This window comes from Pristis pectinata, chromosome 4 (assembly GCF_009764475.1).
Source record: "Pristis pectinata isolate sPriPec2 chromosome 4, sPriPec2.1.pri, whole genome shotgun sequence".
Classification (NCBI taxonomy): domain Eukaryota; kingdom Metazoa; phylum Chordata; class Chondrichthyes; order Rhinopristiformes; family Pristidae; genus Pristis; species Pristis pectinata.
Window position 1 is genome coordinate 111,347,251 of NC_067408.1, and position 20,535 is coordinate 111,367,785.

Sequence of the window (20,535 nt, forward strand, 5' to 3'; positions counted from 1 at the left end):
TATCTAAGAGCCTTTCAAAAGCTTCCATTGTATCTGCCTCCACCACTACCTGTGGCAGCATATTCCAAGCACCCACCACTCTCTGTGTAAAAAAAACTTGCCCCGCACATCTCCTTTGAACTTTCCCCCTCTCAGCTTAAGTGCATGCCCTCTAGTATTAGATATTTCAACCCTGGGAAAAAGATAACAGCTGTCTACTCTATCTATGCCTCTCATAATCTTATAAACTTTGATCAGGTCTCCCCTCAGACTTCGCCGCTCCAGAGAAAAGAACACAAGTTTGTCCAACCTCTCCTTATAACACATACCCTCCAATCCAGGCAGCATCCTGGTGAACCTCTTCTGCACCCTCTCCAAAGCCTCCACAACCTTCCTATAATGGGGCAACCAGAACTGAATGCAATACTCCAGAATTTAACACACAGTCACTTGAATGGTACGAGGTTTCAGTACTTTCCCTTGGTACACCCACTGCACATGCCCGAAATTGTGCGTTTGTATAAGCTAATATTTAACGGCCTGAATAATCATTATCAAAGGACCTCTCCAGCACTAAAATTCTACCTGTGGAGGCTCATTCCTACAGATTTTAATTGTCAGAAATTTTGAAAATAATTTTGTTAGCACTTTTTTCTCCCAATTTGTACGTTATTTTATCAAGCGTTAACTGAAACTTCATGGTTTGGACTCTGTGGAAGAGTTTTTCAGAGAGATTGATCAAAGGGACTCACAGATGCTCCTTTCAAGATCACACTGCCAGTTTGGCTGTGTGATCATAAGTGTAATGAATGGCAGACGTTTGTCCTGATTTCTGAAACCCATTGATTTCCAAGTCTGGGATCTTTACAGTTTTAAGTAGGGGGTCGGACTGGTCACAATGAGGACCATTTCAGAAACAGGCCAAAACCTCGAAGAAATTGTCTCGATGGCCCCATTGAGATCGGAGAGAAGAGAAAGAACTTCCAACTTATGAATGGTCTGCCGCAGCCCAGGTCATTCCAGCCAAAATTACCTCAGAAGTGCCTTGATAATTATAGAGGTCCTACAGGACAGAGGAGATTGGCGAGGTAAGTTTTTCTTGCACAGAGAGTGCCTGGAAAGCACTGCCAGGAGAAGGGATGGAAGCAGATACAATGGCAACATTTAAGAGGCATTTAGACAGGCACGTGAACAGGCAGAGAATGGAGGGATATAGACCGTGTGCAGGCAGATAGGATTGGTTTTATATTGGTATTGTGGTTTTCACAATCATTGTGGGCCAAAGGGCCTGTTCTTGTCCTGTGCTGTTCTACGTTCAATGTTCTATGTTCACGCAATCCACCAGACTTTCTAATAGGGCTTACCCCAGCTTTCCCCATATTCCTATGAGGCTTTTCAGTTCACTTGCGGAAGTTATGGATGGTTCCTTCATCATTCTGATAGTGTGTTCTACCATCGAATCAAACTGCAGCAAGATGCAAGACCATTCTGGTGACACAAGAAATTCTGCAGATGCTGGAATCTGGAGCAATGCACAAAAAGTGCTGGAGGAACTCAGCAGGCCAGGCAGCATCTACAGAGGGAAATGGACTGTCCTCCATAGATGCTGCCGGACCTGCTGAAGACCATTCTGGTGTCTGTGGCTGGCTCCCATGCCTGCAAGTCCTCACAGCTCTTAATATCTCTCAAAACTTTCAACCAATTCCCTTTAAAAAAAATACATAATTTTAAGGTGCCTCTTGAATTGTCGATGTACTCATTCATCACCTACTATGTAAAAACTCTTTGTCCTTTATAGTTCAACTGACGTATGCAGTTATTAGGAGACACAAGGGACTGCAGATGCTGGAACGTGGAACAACACACAAAACGCTGGAGGAACTCAGTGGGTCAGGCAGTGGAGGGAAAGTTGACGTTTTGGGTCAAAACCCTTCATTTGGATGCTGCCTGACCTGCTAAGTTCCTCCAGCACTTTAGTGTGTATGTAGTTATTATCCAGCTCTTGTAGCTATGCTTGGGCCTTTCCATATTATTTTCATTTACAACATTGAAGGAGGCATTCGGCCCATCAAATCTATGCCAGCTCACAGAGCAGTCCCATCAATCCTGTTCCCCAGTAATTTTCCTCATACCTATTCTCCCCACATTCCCAAAAATTCCACCACCCACCTACACGAGGAGCAATTTACAATGGTCAATCAACCCACCAACCCGCACGTCTTTGGGATGTGGGAGGAAACTGGAGCACCCAGAGGAAAACCACACAGTCATGGGAGAACGTGCAAACTCCACACGGACAGCACCCGAGGTCAGGATCAAACCCGGGTCACTGGAGCTGTGAGGCAGCAGTTTAGTCTACCAGCTACATCACTGTGTCGTCCTTCAGAATTATGCATGAGCCACATCCGAACAAAGACACAGGTTGACAACAAAGCCTTAGTTTTGTGGTCACCATTACTGGGGTAAGGTTTTTAATTCCAGATTTATTTAACTGCTTAGATCTGAATGCACCACCATTCATGGTTGGATTTGAACTCATGGCTCTGAACTACCAATTCAAACTACCAGATTATTTGTCCAATAACTCTGTCACCCAACATTAGGTTTATTGATTAACTAAGGCATAGAATTATACAGTGTGGAAAATGCAGACCAGGATGCCCATCTAAGCTCGTCCCATTTGCCCAAGTTTGGCCCATATCCTCTAAACCTTTCCTATCCATGTACCTGTCCAAATGTCTTTTAAACATCACCTCACTGGTCACCTCACGACAGGAAGGATGTGGAAGCCATAGAAAGGGTGCAGAGGAGATTTACAGGGAAAGCAGGTTGAGGGAACTCGGCCTTTTCTCCTTGGAGTGACGGAGGATGAGGGGGGACCTGATAGAGGTGTATAAGATGACGAGAGGCATTGATCAGTTGGATAGTCAGAGGCTTTTCCCCAGGGCTGAAATGGTGGCCACAAGAAGACATAGGTTTAAGGTGCTGGGGAGTAGGTATAGGGGAGATGTCAGGGGTGTTTTTTACTCAGTGTGGTGAGTGCATGGAATGGGCTGCCAGCGACGGTGGTGGAGGCGGATACGATAGGGTCTTTTAAGAGACTGTTGGATAGGTACATGGAGCCGAGAAAAATAGAGGGCTATGGGTAAGCCTAGTAATTTCTAAGGTAGGGACATGTTTGGCACAGCTTTGTGGGCCGAAGGGCCTGAATTGTGCTGTAGGTGTTCTATGTTTCTATGTTTCTAATTGTACCTGCCTCCACCACTTCCTCCGGCAGCTCATTCAATATATGCACCACCCTCTGTGTGGAAAACCTTGCCCCTCTGATCCTCTTCAAATCTTTCCCCTCTCACCTCAAACCTATGCCTTCTCCTTGTAGAATCCCCTACCCTGGGAAAAAGACTGTGACAATCTACTATCAATGCCCCTCACAACTTTATAAACCTCAGCAAGGTCAGCCCTCAGCCTCTTTCGCTCCAGGGAAAACAGTCCCAGCCTGTCCAATCTCTCCTCACAATACACGCCCTCTCGTCAGGCCTGAGTTCCTGTGAATTTTATCTGCACTCTTTCCAGCTTAATCACATCCTTATGGTTGGATCTCTTTTAAACATGCTTGTATTTATTTTGCCTGCACTGTTTGGAGTCTCAAGTACACCCGTGAAGTATGAGCTCAACTTCCTCTGGAGCATGCACTCTCAACTTTGCCAGTCTCTCCTCGTATCTCCAGCACAAGGGCCAAGATTTGTCACACACCCTCAATGAAACAGCAATTAGTATTCCAGAGGAATTGAAGCAAACAAACTTCACAGCCTTGGACTCATCCTGAGACTTCCATTGTTTCATATTAGTTCCATTTTGCAAGCTCATCTGATTCCAGATGGAGAAAGACAGCGTTAGTCAGACCACGTTTGTGTTGGTCAGACTGCATTTGGAATATTGTGAGCAACGTCAGGCTCCTTATTATAAGGAAAGATGTGCTGACCCTGGAGAGGATCCAGAGGACGTTCACTAGAATGATCCGGAAATGAAAGGATGAACCTATGACAAGTGTTTGATGGCTCTGGGCCTGTACTCACTGGAGTTCAGAAGGAGTGGGGGAGGGGGATCTCATTGAAACCTACTGGATACTGAAAGGCCTGGATGGAGTGGACATTGGAGAGTGTGTTTCCATTAGTGGGAGAGCCTCAGATCCGAGGGCCCAGCCTCAAGAATAAAGGGACATCCCTTTAGGACTGAGATGAGGAGGAATTTCTTCAGCCAGAGAGTGATGAATCTGTGAAATTCCTTTGCCACAGAGGTAGGTGGAGACCAAGTCACTGGGTGTATTTAAGTCAGAGATTGATAGGTTCTTGATTGGTAAGGGGGTTAAGGGTTACAGGGAGAAGGTGGGAGAATGTGGTTAAATTAAATCAGCCATGATTGAGTGGCAGAGCAGACCCCATGGGTCGAATGCCTAATTATGCTCCTATGGACTTATGGTCTAACATGCAAGCAATGATTCACTTTTAAATGGAACTAATTATTGTACACAGCACAAAGCCAGGCCATTGAGCCCAAGATGGCATTTATAATCACTCAAGCCTCCTCCTAACTATTCAGAAAACCTTCTATTCCCTTTTCCTGGATATGTTTATCCAGCTTCCCTTCAACCTATCTGCCTGAATCACTCCCTATGCTGGTGATTCCCACTCCCTCTCCTCTCGATTCCTGGTGACTCTCTTATAATGTTGCTCTCAATCTTGCTTTTCTTTACAAATGTTTGTGTCCCCTCTTTTAAAGTGTTTCGGAATTCTACAGGCGTCTTTGATCAGCCCTCAGCCCTTTTCCACTGGAAATTATACATTTACATTTCTGTTTTCACAAGCACCCTGGCCTGTCCATCCTTGGTTACCTTCTTCCCTCTGTCACTACTTCTCTGTAATGGAACCGCCAGAAATTGGTAATTGGTTTATTATTGCCACGTGTATGAGGTACAGTGAAAAGTTTTTGTTTGCCTGCCATCCAGACAGATCATTCCATACATGCACATGCATGGTAATGGGCAGGCACAGTAGTGTAGCAGTTAGCGTAACGCTATTACAGCGCCAGTGACCCGGGTTCAATTCCGGCTGCTGTCTGTAAAGAGTTTGTACGTTCTCCCCATGTCTGTGTGGGTTTCGTCCGGGCGCTCCGGTTTCCTCCCACATTCCAAAGACGTACGGGTTAGGAAGTTGTGGGCGTGCTATGTTGGCGCCGGATGCGTGGCGACACTTGCGGGCTGCCCCCAGAACACACTACACAAAAGATGCATTTCACTGTGTGTTTCGATGTACATGTGACTAATAAATATCTCTTATCTTATTTTGTTGAGGTAGTACAAAAGGAAAAAGAAACAGAATGCAGAATAAAGTGTTATAGTTACAGAGAAAGTGCAGTGCAGGCAGACAATAAGGTGCAAGGGCCATGATGAGGTAGATTGGAAGATCAAAAGTTTATCTTTAACATGTAAGAATCCTGTTCAAGAGTGGGATAGAAGCTGTCCTTGAGCCTGGTGGTACATGTATCACTTTTGTATCTTCTGCCCAATAGGAGGGGGAAGAAGAGAGAATGACCGGGTGGGGAGAGGTTTTTGATTATGTTGGCTGCTTTTCCAGCGCAGCGGGAACCTTACAAAGCACTCCAAAGCCTTGCTAATTCACTGAGGTACCATCCTTATAGCAACAACATGAGGGAAATTTGGCTGGGGAAACTTTTACTCGAACTCCCCAGGGTGAATACAAAGTCCTGTCACCATTATTGACGTGGGTTCGATGACTTCACCACAGAATGTTATTTCCCTTCACTTCCTCCTGTGTCTTATCTTCCTCATTCGCGGTCACTGTGGTCCAGTTCATTAAATCTCATGCAGGACCGTGTATGTGCTGTTTCATATTGGACAAGATAAGCGTGCACTTGCTTATCTTGGCTTGAGGGATGGCATGTGCATGCTGTTTCATCAGAAAATGTTTTAACACTTTGATGGGCAACATCTGGTGCACAGAGAAGTCACAATGCATAGATCCTGCTCTTCCCCAGAATTAATATTCTTCATCTTAAGTGGAATGTTTTCTTATAAATTATTCTTGCTTTATCAATGTACAGTCTAATCGATTTACCAGTCCATGACTAAGATTGGCTTTCTGATTTACTCAATTTTCTCAGTACATTTTCTACAAGCTTGAAAGCACTGTATAATTGAATTATCTTCACAGCAAAACACTGCCTGGTTGCTTGCATTAATGGAATGGAGGGTTTCGGGACAGTGCAGAGAGAGGAGGAGAAGCCTTTAGTCTCAGTTACAGATCCATTTATCTGCAGCAGCCGATTTAATGCTTTTTATAGAAGGGAACGTTTGACCTTTTTAGTAGGATAAAGATATATATTCGGACAAGAAATGCTGTCAGAATTGCACCGACCTCAAATCAGGTTTGCACTGTATTATTGATCATGTTCATGGAGCTTCTACCTTCTATAAAGACACTCAGATCAATATTGTAGCAAACTAGGATATGAAACATTGACCTGCGATTAGACATTTAGAAAGAGCTTCAAGAAATTCAGAATTGGCTGACCTTTTCACCTTGATCCCACTCCCAGCCATGTCACCAGTCGAGAGAGCAGGTTGGATAGTTCCTCTCAAATTTCTAGGAGTACAAGTACATGGTCTCAGGACTCGGAGCCAGAGGCGAAAGTTCCAAGCAGGAAAGTCTCGGGACTTGTTGAGTTTCATTTAGCAGGACCTTGCAATTGGCACGTTTGCAAATTGTTAGCTAATAGCTGATTGGCTAATTAGCTAATTGACACAGCCAATAAAAAGAAGTCAAGGTTAAGCGGAGTGGCCATTTTAGAGTGGCCATTGTGTGAATGGGCCAGTGTTAGAGTGGGGATCTGAGGCTTTGGCTCAAGAGGAGTGGGCCAGTGTTAGAGTGGGGAGCTGAGGATTTGGCTCAAGAGATTTCAGCGTGAAGAGGCGGAGTAAGCGGCCCAAGTTTGGAGAGTGAGAGCAGCTCTTTAGGAAAAAAAAGCTTCAGAGAGAAGGCATGGGTAAGAACAGGTATGGTTTTTATTTTATTTTGTTGTTACCATTGATTCGTCTTTGGTTCAGGAAGCTTTGGTGAGCGGAGGCTAAGGTGAGGTTCAGGTAAGGTCTTTTTTTGTCTTATTCCACAGTTAGAGTGAAATGGCAGTTGGGGCTGTGGTGTGCTCCTCTTGTTGGATGTGGGAAGTCAGGGAGAACTCCAGTGTCCCTGATGACCACACCTGTGAGAAGCACATCCGGCTGCAGCTCCTTACTGACCACGTTAGGGAGCTGGAACTGGATGAACTCAGGATCATTCGGGACACTGAGGAGATGATAGGAGTTACAGAGGCAGTCACAAGATTAGATATCTTTATTAGTACATCGAAACACACAGTGAAATGCATCTTTGTTGTGTAGTGTTCTGGGGGCAGCCCGCAAGTGTTGCCACACTTCCAGTGCCAACATAGCATGCCCACAACTTCCTAACCTGTATGTCTTTGGAATGTGGGAGGAAACCGGAGCACCCAGAGGAAACCCACGCAGACACGGGAAGAACGTACAAACTCCTTACAGACAGTGGCCGGAATTGAACCCGGGTCGCTAGCGCTGTAAAGCGTTACGCTAACCACTACACTGCCATGCCTGCCCACCCAGGTTGCAGGATGCAGCTAGCTGGGTGAGCATCACGAGAGGGAAAGGGGATAGGCAGTCAGTTCAGGGTACCCCTGTGGTCTCTGGCACTGAGTCTGGCTCTGTGGCTCAGAACAGACGGGGGGGGTGGGGGGGAAGAGGCGTGCAGTAGAGATAGGGGATTCAGTGGTTAGGGGAACAGATAAGAGATTCTGTGGACGAGAATGAGACCCCTGGATCAGAATCAGGTTTATTATCACCTACATATGTCGCAAAATGTGTTGTTTTGCAGCAGCAGTACAGTGCAAGACATAAAAATTACTATAAGTTACCAAAAATAAATAAATAAAATAGGAATAACGAGGTGAAGTTCATGGACCATTCAGAAATCTGATGGCGGAGGGAAAGAAGCTGTTTCTGAATCATTGAGTGTGGGGTCTTCAGGCTCCTGTACCTCCTCCCCGATGGTAGTAACGAGAAGAGGGCATGTCCCAGATGGCGAGGGTCCTTAATGACGGATGCCACCTTCTTGAGGCACTGCCTCTTGAAGATCTCCTTGTTGGTGGAGATGGTATGTTGCCTCCCAGGTGCCAGGGTCGGAGATGTCTCGGTTCGAGTCCACAGCATTCTTATGGGGGAGGGTGAGCAGCCAGAAGTCGTGGTCCACATCGGTACCAATGACTTGGGCAGGAAGGGCGACGAGGTCCTGCAAAGTGAGTTCAGGGAGTTAGAACATAGAACATAGAAAAACTACAGCACAATTCAGGCCCTTCAGCCCACAAAGCTGTGCCGAACATGTCCCTACCCTAGAAATTACTAGGCCTACCCATAGCCCTCTATTTTATAGTTAGGTGCTAAGTTAAAAGGTAGACCTCCAGGGTGGTGATCTCAGTATTGCTACCCGTGCCACGTGCTAGAGAACCAAGAAGTAGGAAGGTAGTGCAGTTTCACACGTGGCTCAGGAGGTGGTGCAGGACAGAGGACTTCAGATTTTTGGATCATTGGGCTCCCTTCCAGGGTAGGTGGGACCTGTACAAATGGGACGGTTTGCACCTGAACTGGAGGGGGACCAATATCCTTGCAGGAAGGTTTGCTAGTGCTGCTCGGTTGGGGGGGGGCGTGCTTTACACTAGAGTTGCAGGGGGGTGGAAACAAAAGTGGCAGAGCAGCAAGTGGAGAGGCTGTGGGGAAAGTAGGTGTTAATACTACAAGCAAAGACAGAAATTGCCATTGATGTGCATGGTGGAACTAATGTTCTGAGATGCATCCATTTCAATGCAAGGAGTATTGTAGGCAAGGCAGATGAACCTAGAGTGTGGATCTGTATGTGGAATTATGATGTTGTAGCCATTAGTGAGACTTGGTTGCAGGAGGGGCAGGACTGGCAGCTCAATGTTCTGGCGTTCCAATGTTTTAGACATGATAGAAGGGGAGGTATTAAAGGGGGACGGGTGCATTACTCATCAGGGAAAATGTCACGGCAGTGCTCAGAGAGGACATACTGGAGGGCTCGTCTACTGAGGCAATATGGGTGGAACTGAGGAATAAGAAATGGATGACCACATTAATGGGACTATATTATAGACCTCCCAATAGTCAGTGGGATTTAGAGGAACAAATTTGTGGAGAGATAGCGGACAGTTGCAAGAAAAACAAGGTTGTGATAGTAGGTGATTTTAACTTTCCACATATTGACTGGGACTCCCATACTGTAAAGTGTCACGAACCAGCAACAAAAGAAACACACTGAGCATGATTCAGTGTTAAAAACTATTTTATTAATCACTACTTATGATAATACGAAAAATAGAAGTAAAAATGTTAGTATGTTAGAATTCAAAAATGTTAAACCTTGAACATTAACCCCAAAAACTAAACTCTTCGTGTGTGTGTGACAAAGTCCCAAACTCCACGTTCAGGAATGGTTCTTAAAGTTCAGTTCTGCTAGCCATAAGGTGAAACATAAGTAAGGGCTTCTTCAACAACCACCGTTGTCTGAAGATAAGACGTAGATGTAAAGAAACAGAGAGAGAGAGTAAATACGAAGTCCAAATGTTCCACGATGGAACCCAAACGACACTTCAGTGTTTACTCGGTAGTGACTTCCTCACCCCGAAAAGCATCCGAATCGTGGTCGTCCACACAAATACCTGTTTCCTTCTACAGGTCAGCAACAAAGTGAACTCCACCGGATTATTTCCAATTTCCATACATGGATTTCAGTGGCAGACACAGTTATTGTTTCTCATCCATCGATAGAGAACACTAGCAGGCTGGTGTCTCTCTCCCTTCTTTCTCTCTCTCTCTCTCCTTCTTCTGCTTCTTCAACAACGTCATTACGTCCTTTATCTTCTATTGACGTAAGCACGCCACACACACACACACACACACACACACACACACACACACACACACACACACACACACACACACACACACACACACACACACACACACTATCTAAAAGGGACATTCACTGAGTCCGTAACAAAAGGGATTGGATGGGAAAGAGTTTGTCAAATGTGTTCAGGAAAGTTTTCTCAATCAATATGTAGAGGTCCCAACTAGAGAGAGTGCAATACTGGATTTCCTCTTAGGGAACGAGACAGGGCAGGTGACAGAAGTGTGTGTACGGGAACACTTTGGATCTAGTGATCATAATTCCATTAGTTTCAAGATAATTACAGAAAAGGATAGGACTGGTCCTCTGGTTGAGATTCTAAATTGGAGGAAGGCCAATTTTGATGGCATCAGAAGGGATCTGGCAGCCGTGTATTGCGTTAGGTTGTTTTCCGGCAAAGAGATGCTTGGTAAGTGGGAGGCTTTCAAGAGTGAAATATTGAAAGTACAGAATCTGTATGTTCCTGTTAGAATAAAAGGCAAGGCTAACAGGTTTAGGGAACCTTGGTTATCGCAGGATATTGAGGCTCTGGTAAAGAAAGGAGGCGCATATAAGGTATCGACAGTTAGGATCAAATGAGGCACTGGAGGAGTATAAGAAATGCAAGAGAACACGAGAGAGAAATCAGGAGGGCAAAAAAAGGACATGAGGTTGCTCTGGCAGACAGGGTGAAAGAGAATCCCAAGGGTGTCTATAGTTATATTAAAAGCAAAAGGGTAACAATGGATAAAATTGGTCCTCTTGAAGATCAGCATGGTCATCTATGCATGGAGCCGAAAGAGATGGGGGGAAGATCTTAAATGAATTTTTTGCATCTATATTTACTCTGGAGACAGACTATAGAACTGAGGCAAAAGAGTAGTGAGGTCATGGACTGTATCCGGATTACGGAAGAGGAGGTGCTGGCTGTCTTGAGGTGCATGAAGGTGGATTAATCCCCAGGACCTGACGAGGTGTTCCCTGGGACCTTGTGGGAGGCTTGTGCAGAAGTTGCAGGGGCCCTGGCAGAGATATTTAAAACATCCTTAGCCACGGGTGAGGTGCCAGAGGACTGGAGGATAGCTAATGTTGTTCTGTTGTTTGAGAAAGGCTCTAAGAATAAGCCAGGAAATTATAGGCCAGTGAGCCTAACGTCTGTTGTGAGTGAATTACTGGAAGGTATCCTAAGGGACAAGGTATATAAGTATTTGGATAGACAGGGCCCGATTAGGGATAGTCAACATGGCTTTGTGCATGGTAGGTCATGACTAACCAATCTAACAGAGTTTTTGCGAGGAGATTACCAAGAAGGTTGATGAGGGAAAGGCAGTGGACGTTGTCTACATGGACCTTAGCAAGGCCTTTGACAAAGTCCCACATGTTAAGTCGCTTGGCATTTAGGATGAAGTAGTCAATTGGATTCAACATTGGCTTAGCGGGAGAAGCCAGAGAGTGGTAGTAGACAGTTGTCTCTCTGACTGGAGGCCTGTGACTAGTGGTGTGCCGCAGAGATCAGTGCTGGGTCCATTGTTGTTTATCATCTATATTAATAATTTAGATGATAATATGGTAAACTAGATCAGCAAATTTTCAGATGACACCAAGATTGGGGGCGTAGTGACAGCAAGGAAGGCTATCAAAGCTTGAAGTGTGATCTGGACCAGCTAGGAAAATGGGCTGAAAAATGGCAGATGGAATTTAACGCAGACAAGTGAGGTGATGCCCTTTGGGAGGACAAACCAGGGTAAGGCTTACACAGCGAATGGTAGGGCTCTGAGGTGTGCGGTAGAACAAAGGGACCTGGGAATACAGATCCATGGTTCCCTGAAAGTGGCATCACAGGAAGGTAGGGTTGTAAAGAGACCTTTTGGCATTTGGCCTTCATAAATCAGGGCATTGAGTACAGGAGTTCAGATGTTATGTTGAAGTTGTACCAGACATTGGTGAGGCTGAATTTGGAGCATTGTGTGCAGGTCTGGTCACCTACCCGCAGGAAAGATATCAAAAAGTTTGAAAGAGTGCAGAGCAAATTAATGTGGATGTTGCCAGGACTTGAGAACCTGAGTTATAGGAAAAGGTTAGGACTTTATTCCCTGGAGCGCAGGAGAATGAGGCGAGATCTTATAGAGGTATACAAAATTATGAGGAGTATAGACATGGTGAATGCATGCAGGCTTTTTCCCCTCAGGGAAAATGCTCTCCCCTCATGAGAGGGGAGAGATTTAATTGGAATCTGGGGGGCAACTTTTTCACCCAGAGGGTGGTGTGTATATGGAACGAGCTTCCAGAGGAAGTGGTACAGGCAGGTACATTAACAACATTTAAAAAGCACTTGAACAGTTACATGGATAGGAAAGGTTTAGAGGGATATGGGCCAAACACAGGCAAATGGGACTAGCTTCGATGGGAATCTTGGTCAGCATGGACAGGCTGGGCCAAAGGGCCTGTTTCCATGCTGTATGACTCTATAATGCTGTCAGTGTTCATCACAAAACTACAAAGAAGCATACAGAAGTGTCCCTGGATAATCCGAGCTTTACCATTCTCCTCCTCCAATGAGAATGGAGTCCCTGTGAGGGTGAAGAGGAGATTTCTGAAGATGTTACCAGGATTGGAAAGCTGTAGCCATGAGGAAGGACTGTCTAAGCTGGAGATGTTTTCTATGGAACAGAAGAGGTTGAGGGCAGTCTTAAAAGATGTACCAAGCTCTGAAGGACCTGGATGGAGTAAATAGGAAGGAGCCATTCTCCTTATCAAAAAGTGATGGGAAGATTAGAGAGGAGATGAGGGGGAGTATGTTCACCGAGAGGGTGCGGAGGCTCTGGAACTCACTGCCTGAAATGGTAGTGAAGGCAGAAACCCTTGTCACATTGAAAGAATACTTGGATGTGTACTTGGAGCACTGTGACTTACCCAAGTGGTTGGGTAACTCTTTCTCAAGCAGTACAAACATGATGGATCGAATGACCACACCCCCATGCCATCCCCACTATAAATTTCCAGTGATAGTTATATTTTCTATACTGTGGCTGGTATCCACTGCAAGGGTCTCGCCTCCTGATACCCTATAGCTGCCCTACTACTTTTTTTAGATACCTTGGTATCATTTCATTATTTGGTAACATAGCTGCAAAGTTTTTGTGATGTTAGGTTGCTGTTTGAATGAAAGTCACTGTTGTTGATGTTTATGATGTTTCTCTGCTTGAGAGTAAATCTGTCTTCCTCCCTCCCCAACAAACCTCCCGGTGATACTGGAACCTTGAAGTACGCTCATAACATTTAAGAAGCATTCAGATGAACAGTTGAAACACTAAGGCATAGAAGACTAAGGGCCATGTGCTGGGAAATGGGATTAGCATAAATAGGTTCTTGATGGCCAGCACAGACTCAATGGGCTGAAGGGCCTGTTTCCATGCTGTATGACTGAACTATAAAGTGGCTAATGAAGATAATGAGAATAGACAATTCCTTTGGTCAGATGGGGTGGAGTTGTGCCTTTTCTAGTCAGGGGTGTGGTGTGTATCACATGCCTTGGCAGAATAGTGGTTAAGTCTCAGGACCAGCACCCAGAGCTTTTGGTATTCATTTGGAGGCGTGAGTTCAAATCCCACCACAGAAACTGGGAAATGTATTTTTAAGTGATTAAATCATCTGGAATTCATTTTTTTAAAATAAGCTGGACTCAATAATGGTGATTGTTGTAAAAACCCATCGGGTTCACTAATCTCCTTCGGGGAAGGAAATCTGCCATCTTCCCCTGGGCCGGTCTATACGTGACTCCAGACCCACCAATGGCGTAGATGTGTAACTCATTCCAGGGGCAAGCAGGGATGGACAATAAATGCTGGTATTGTCAGCAATGAGCACATTCCATGGGTGAATAACAACGTGTGATACTTAGGACTTAATTTGGTGAGTGCTCCGCATAACAACGTCTCCCCTCTCAGAATTTCTTTTTTGGAGGAACAGTGAACTAATTCACACCTTGCGTTGTAGGTAGATGTCATTCCAGTATTGTAGATGGCCTCACAACATCTTGCTCCCATTCTAGGTTTGGGTTTACTAAGACCCCTGTATTGGTTTATTATTGTCACTTGTACCGAGGGACAGTGAAAAATTTGTCCTGCATACCAATCGTACAGGTCAATTCATTACACAGTGCAGTTACATTGAGTTAGTACAGAGTGCATTGAGGTAGTACAGGTAAAAACAATAACTGCACAGAGTAAAGTGTCACAGCTACAGAGCAAGTGCAGTGCAGGTAGACAATAAGGTGCAAGGTCAAATAAGGTAGATTGTGAGGTCAAGAGTCCATCTCATCGTATAAGGGAACCGTTCAATAGTCTTATCACAGTGGGATAGAAGCTGTCCTTGAGTCTGGTGGTACGTGCCCTCAGGCTCCTGTATCTTCTACCCGATGGAAGAGGAGAGAAGAGAGAATGACCTGGGTGGGTGGGGTCTTTGATTATGCTGGCTGCTTCACCAAGGCAGTGAGAGGCAAAGACGAGAGTCCAAGGAGGGGAGGCTGGTTTCCGTGACACGCTGGGCTGTGTCTACAAATCTCTGCAGTTTCTTGCAGTCCTGGGCAGAGCAGTTGCCGTACAAAGCCATGATACATCCAGATAGGATGCTTTCTATGGTGCATCGGTAAAAGTTGGTGAGAGTCAGAGGACATGCCAAATTTCTTTATCCACCGAGCTTCAAGTATGTGATGGGAAAAGTTCCCTTGTTTACTATTCCAAGTGTAAGAACTACAGTGATCAGAGCAAATCCTATTGTGTTTGATGCCAATACCATGTAATGCCAAACAGGTCCTGTCCACTGTCAATCATAACATTCATGAATAAATTATTTTCTCGGCTTTGACTTCAGGAAACATTATAGAAGGTGACATTTGGTGGCAGTAAGTGATTTGGCTCCTTGTTTCAAAGTCAAAGTCAAGTTTATTGTCACATGCACAAGTCTATGTGTGCACAGGTGCAATGAAAACCTTGCAGCAGCATCACAGGCACATAGCATCAGATAAGCAGCATTCACAAGAAACAAACATAAATTATATGCAATTTTTACAAGAAAGAACACAATTAGAACAAAAAAGAACAGTCTGTTTTCGTGCAAAGTGGTCATAGTGTTGCTAAACTGTAGTGATTAGGGTTTTGCCGGTTGGTTCAAGAACCAAATGGTTGAAGGGAAGTAACTGTTCCTGTACCTGCTGGTGTGGGACTTCAGGCTTCTGTACCTCCTGCCCGATGGTAGCTGCGAGAAGATGGCATGGCCCGGATGGTGGGGATCTTTGATGATGGATGTTGCCTTCTTGAGGCAGCACCTCCTGTAGATACTCCTGATGGTGGGGAGGGATGTGCCCGTGATGTATTGGCTGAGTGTTCTCCAGCTGCTATCTTAACACAAGCAACAACAAGTTTCTCTTTAAAAGTTCAAAGTAGATGGAGGAATCACATAAAACTGTCTCTCCAACTTCTCCAGGCTGGTGGCACTGGGTTCATTCGCTTTGTTGTGTTAGCTGTGGAAATGTTTGGTTTTGTGATTGTCATTGTGCAAGTTTGTCATTATTATTGAAAAATTATTAATTTATGGTCATTCCTGTGTCTTCCCTCCCTTCCCAATATCTTCCACCTTTGTGATTTGTCATTAATCTCACCATCCACCTCACCCCTCCCCTCCTCTCCACCACACGCACCCTCCACACTACACCTCTCCCCATCCCTCACCCCCCTCCCCACTCCCCACCCCCTCTCCTCCCCTCTCCACCGCACGTGCCCTCCACACTAACTTGACACCTCTCCCCACCCCTCACCCCCTCCCCTCTCCCCACACCTCACCCCCACACCCACCCCCTCCCCTCTCCCCACCCCCCACTCCCTCCGCTCTCCACTGCACACACCCTCTACACCCCCTCCCCTCCCCACACCTCACCCCCCCTCTCCACCGCACGCATCCACACCCCCTCTACACCTCTCCCCACCCATCACCCCCTCCCCTCTCCATCCCATGTGCCTCTGCACATCTACCCTCCATCCCCCTCCCCACCCCTCACCCCCTCCCCTCTCCCCATCCCTCCTCTGTCCCCACCGCTCAACATCTATCCTCTCCCAAACTCCTCATCCTCTCCCCACCCCTCACTTTCTCATCCCTCACTCCCACCTCCACCCCCACCCTCACACTACCCCTCTCCCTATCCCATCCCACACCACTAACCTCCCCAACACCCCACCATCCCTTCCTCACCCTACACCTCTACCCCAAACCCCTCTCCCCAACTCCCACCCTTTCCCCTACTCCCCTCCTCCAAACGCCAACCCACACCCCTCCCCAAACACACAATGCCCCACTCCCATCACTGCACACCCCAAACACCTCCTCACCCCCACCCAATGCCTCCAAACCCCATCACCCACCCAACCCAACCCTCTTCTCTGTTTACCCCACCCCACTCCACGTTCCCCTTACCCCTCTCACACCCCCCCCACCTTCACCTTCTTCCCCCTCCCCTACCACCTCGTTCCCCCCCCCATCGCCCATCCCCTTCTCTCTCTCTCGGTGAACCATCATTTCAACATCATCGAAGACACCAATGGACTGCAGCCATCACACCAACCACTGTCCGCCCATCTCACATTTGTCTGTGTCATTGGCATCACCAGGCTGTGGCCTTGAGCCGGGTCCCTGAGCAACTCCCCTGCTCAACGCCTTCCACCGAACCCTCTGTGTGGCTTAAGCCCATCGATTCCTAACGGGTTCCCCTAACTCTCCTTCACTGTCAACACATCACCTGAGATGATCCAAAAGTCTGAAGCTGACACTTGAGTTGACACAACATAACAACTCCTTCGTGGAACACAGAGCACACAACAGTACAGCACAGGAACAGGCCCTTTGGCCCACAGTGATGCCAATCTAAGCTAGTCCCATCTGCCTGCACAAGATCCATAACCCCAGTAACTTTATAAACTCCTACCAGGTCGTCCCTCAGCCTCTGACACTCCAGGGAAAACAATTCAACTTTGTCCAACCTCTCCTTAAAACTGCGCCGCCTTTGCACGTGGCCTCCCAGCCGCAGGGGTAGGTTGGTGCTCGGTTCAGCCGACATGCTCTCTAAGGCAGACAACACCCTGGTGAAGCTCTTCTGCACCCTCTCCAAAGCCTCCACATCCTCCTGTATTGGGGCGACCAGAACTGCACGCGGTACTCCAGGTGTGGCCTTACCAAAGTTTTAGACAGATGCAACAACGAAGACTGGCTTGCCGCTGGGGTCGTGGAGCCTGCCGACTGAGAGACCCCTTTGGAAGAAGAGACGTTGTTGTCATCGCTTTACTTTGATCAGGAAGTCGTCCCGTCTGGGTTCCGTGTCACCCATTGGAACCCCCGCCTGAAATTGGATTCGTCGCCTCTGTCCCATCCGCAGGGTTACTGGGTCCTTACACCAGGAAGGAGAGGTTGCTGAAAGGATCCGGATCCTGCAGTGGGGAGGAGTTACTGGAGTGCTAATTGTGTGGAAGGGGCCGTTAGACTGGTTGATGTCAGGGGATTGGGAATACTGAGTTAAACAGTATGAGGAATCTGGATAGATGTGAGGTAGACGTGAGGCTCATTGGATCTGATGGTACAAAGCAAGGGACAGGCAGTGCAATTAACCAATCAGATTTCCAGGTGCCAGCACTGTGTGGTCCAATCACCTTTTCCGGTGGAGACACAAGAGACCGCAGATGCTGGAATCTGGAGCAACACACAAGATGCTGGAGGAACTCAGTGGGTCAGGCAGCATCTGTGGAAGGAAATGGACAGTCAACGTTTCAGGTCGAGATCCTTCACCTGAACTGAAAGACAGAGGGGAGACAGCCAGTAGAAAGAGGTGGAGGGAAGAAGGGGTGGAGCAGGAGCTGGCAGGTGATAGATGGAAATCACAGGTCAAGCTGTGAGCTCTTGACGCACCCTTTCCTCCGCCTCTTTATAACAGCCATCTCCCCTCTATCTTTCGGTCCATGTGAAGGGTCTCGACCCGAAACACCGACCGTCCATTTCCCTCCCTAGATGCTGCCTCGCCCGTTGAGTTCCCCCAGCATCTTGTGTGTTACCTCTCCGGGGGTTGTGTTGAATCCTGTCATCTGCACCTCGCTATCCTGCTCTGTAGCCCCACCTGGTGGTGTTTGGATGAGAAGCAACGTTCGGTGAAGAAAGCACAAGAACTGTTCAGAGTCCAAGATCAAGCTGCCCTTGAATTGCCTCAATCTCTGGTCTCTGCGCCCCACACACCACCCCCCCCCCCACCCTTCCCACACCAATCACAAACCCTACAAATGAAGCAGCCTCTAGTGACTGTTCTACAGCCAGCCAGAGTGCAAGTGACTGGGTAGTTGACCATGTCCCTGTAAGAGACCAAAATTGTTTTTTATTTGTCCACAAGTCTATCCTCCACTCACTGCATTGTTTCTGGGGAAATTCCCTGCTCTTCTTGGGAGAAGCTGCTGCAGTCTCTCTTTCTTCTGCTGTTCTAATCATCTGATTTTTGAGTAAATTGGCTTTGATGTACAGTCGACTATCGAGAGTCATGTACCCTGTCTCATCTCCCTACTCCGTGGCTGAGGAAGTGTTGTAATAGGTACTCTGTAAGTAAATAATATTTGGTATCTTTTTTAAATATCACAACCCTGAGCCAGTTCCCGGTAAATCTGAAAGTATGCCATGAACTTGGAAAGATTGGGATTATTACAATCATTGAATTCTTTCGGTAAAAATATTCCAATCAGTCCATTATGTTTCTACCAACAAAAACTATTTCAGTAAGACAAGAAACTGTCCGAGATGCACCTTGTTCACTTTTATCACCCTGGTACTGCCATGGTTCATGGGCAATGGAGTCGTTGATTAACATAGAACATAGAACAATTATAGCACAATTCAGGCCCTTTGTCCCACAAAGCTGTGCCGAACATGTCCCTACCCTAGAAATTACTAGGCTTACCCATAGCCCTCTATTTTACTGAGCTCCATATACTGATCTAACAGTCTCTTGAAAGACCCCATCATATCAGCCTCCACCACCGTTTCCGGCAGCCCATTCCACACACTCACCACTCTCTGAGTAAAAAACTTACCCCTGACATCTCTTCTATATCTACTCCCCAGCATCTTAAACCTATGTCCTCTTGTGGCCACCAATTCAGCCCTGGGGAAAAGCCTCTGACTATCTATCCTATCAATACCTCTCATCATCTTATACACCTCTATCAGGTCCCCCCTCATCCTCCGTCTCTCCAAGGAGAAAAGGCCGAGTTCCCTCAACCTGCTTTCATAAGGCATGCTCCGCATTCCAGGCAACATCCTTGTAAATCTCCTCTGCACCCTCTCTATGGCTTCCACCTCCTTCCTTTAGTGACCATAGCAACCATAGCAACCAGTCTCTATTGAATCATGTCCCCAAACATCAGACAAGAAGAGGTGATAGAGATCCAATTCACTTGTTCCTCCCCAGGGTGGTATCTTGTTTTATCTGTCCCTTTAACCAAGTTGTCTACCTCTTACTGAGAGAAGTTCCACGTCTTCTTCAAACTCTCCACTGCAAGCTCACTGTTCCTGTCCACTGATGTTACTCGGATTTAACGTGTGAACAAAGTGTGCTGAAGTAACAATACTCACATGTTTAATGAAGTAATGTCAGAATCAGCATCAGATTTATTATCACTGACTTAGATGACATGAAATTTGTTGTTTTGCAGCAGCAGTACAATGCAAAGACATAAAAACCTATAAATTACAAAAATAAATAAATCATGCAAAAAAAAAGGAATAATGAGATAGTGTTCATGGGTTCATATCAATTATTCTCCATCCTTGATGACATAATTTGTGTCAAAGTGTATCATCAATGCTTAAGTTTACACTTCTGCCAGCCAGTCAGCATTGATGGTTTTTTCCAGTTGTTGAAAGGGTGTCATTAAACTGAAGAGAGAGCAAAAACGATTTACGAGGATGTTACCGGGACTGGAGGGCTTGGGTTATAAGAAGAGGCTGCATAGGCTGGGACTTTTTCCCCTGAAGTACAGGAGGCAGAGGGAGGACCTTATGGAGGTTTATAAAATCATGAGGGGCAGAGATAAAGTGAAGAGCCAAAGCCTTTTCCCCAGGGTAGGGGAGTCCAAAACTGGAGGGTGTAAGTTTAAAGTGAGAGGGGAAAGATTTAAGAGGGACCCAAGGGGCAACATTTTCACACTGAGGGAGGTCCATCTATGGAATGAGCTGCCAGAGGAACTCGTAGACGTGGATACAGTCATGGCATCTAAAAGTCATTTGGACATAGACGGATAGGAAAGGTTTAGAGGGATATGGGCTAAATGCAGGCAAATGGGACGAGCTCAGGTAGCATGGACAAGTTGGACTGAAGGGTCCATTTCCATTCTGTATAACTCCATGACTCTAAACCTCATAGAACATAGAACACTACAGCACAGTACAGGCCCTTCACCCCACAATGTTGTGCTGACATTTTATC

At 46.3% G+C, this 20,535-nt stretch overlaps 1 protein-coding gene across 3 annotated transcripts in view; it reads left to right on the forward strand.

Annotated features, from left to right (window-relative positions):
• The window catches only part of LOC127569802 (neural cell adhesion molecule 2-like), a 1,233,142-nt gene that overhangs the window by 1,185,521 nt on the left and 27,086 nt on the right, over positions 1-20,535 (forward strand). The window contains exon 16 of one of the 3 annotated variants that reach the window (XM_052014712.1): positions 16,615-16,760. The exons of the other annotated variants lie outside the window; for them this stretch is intronic. Coding sequence (XP_051870672.1) covers positions 16,615-16,703 — 89 coding nt within the window. The 3' untranslated portion in view covers positions 16,704-16,760. Of the gene's footprint in view, positions 1-16,614; positions 16,761-20,535 lie in introns of those variants that run through there. 3 annotated transcript variants of the gene reach the window in all.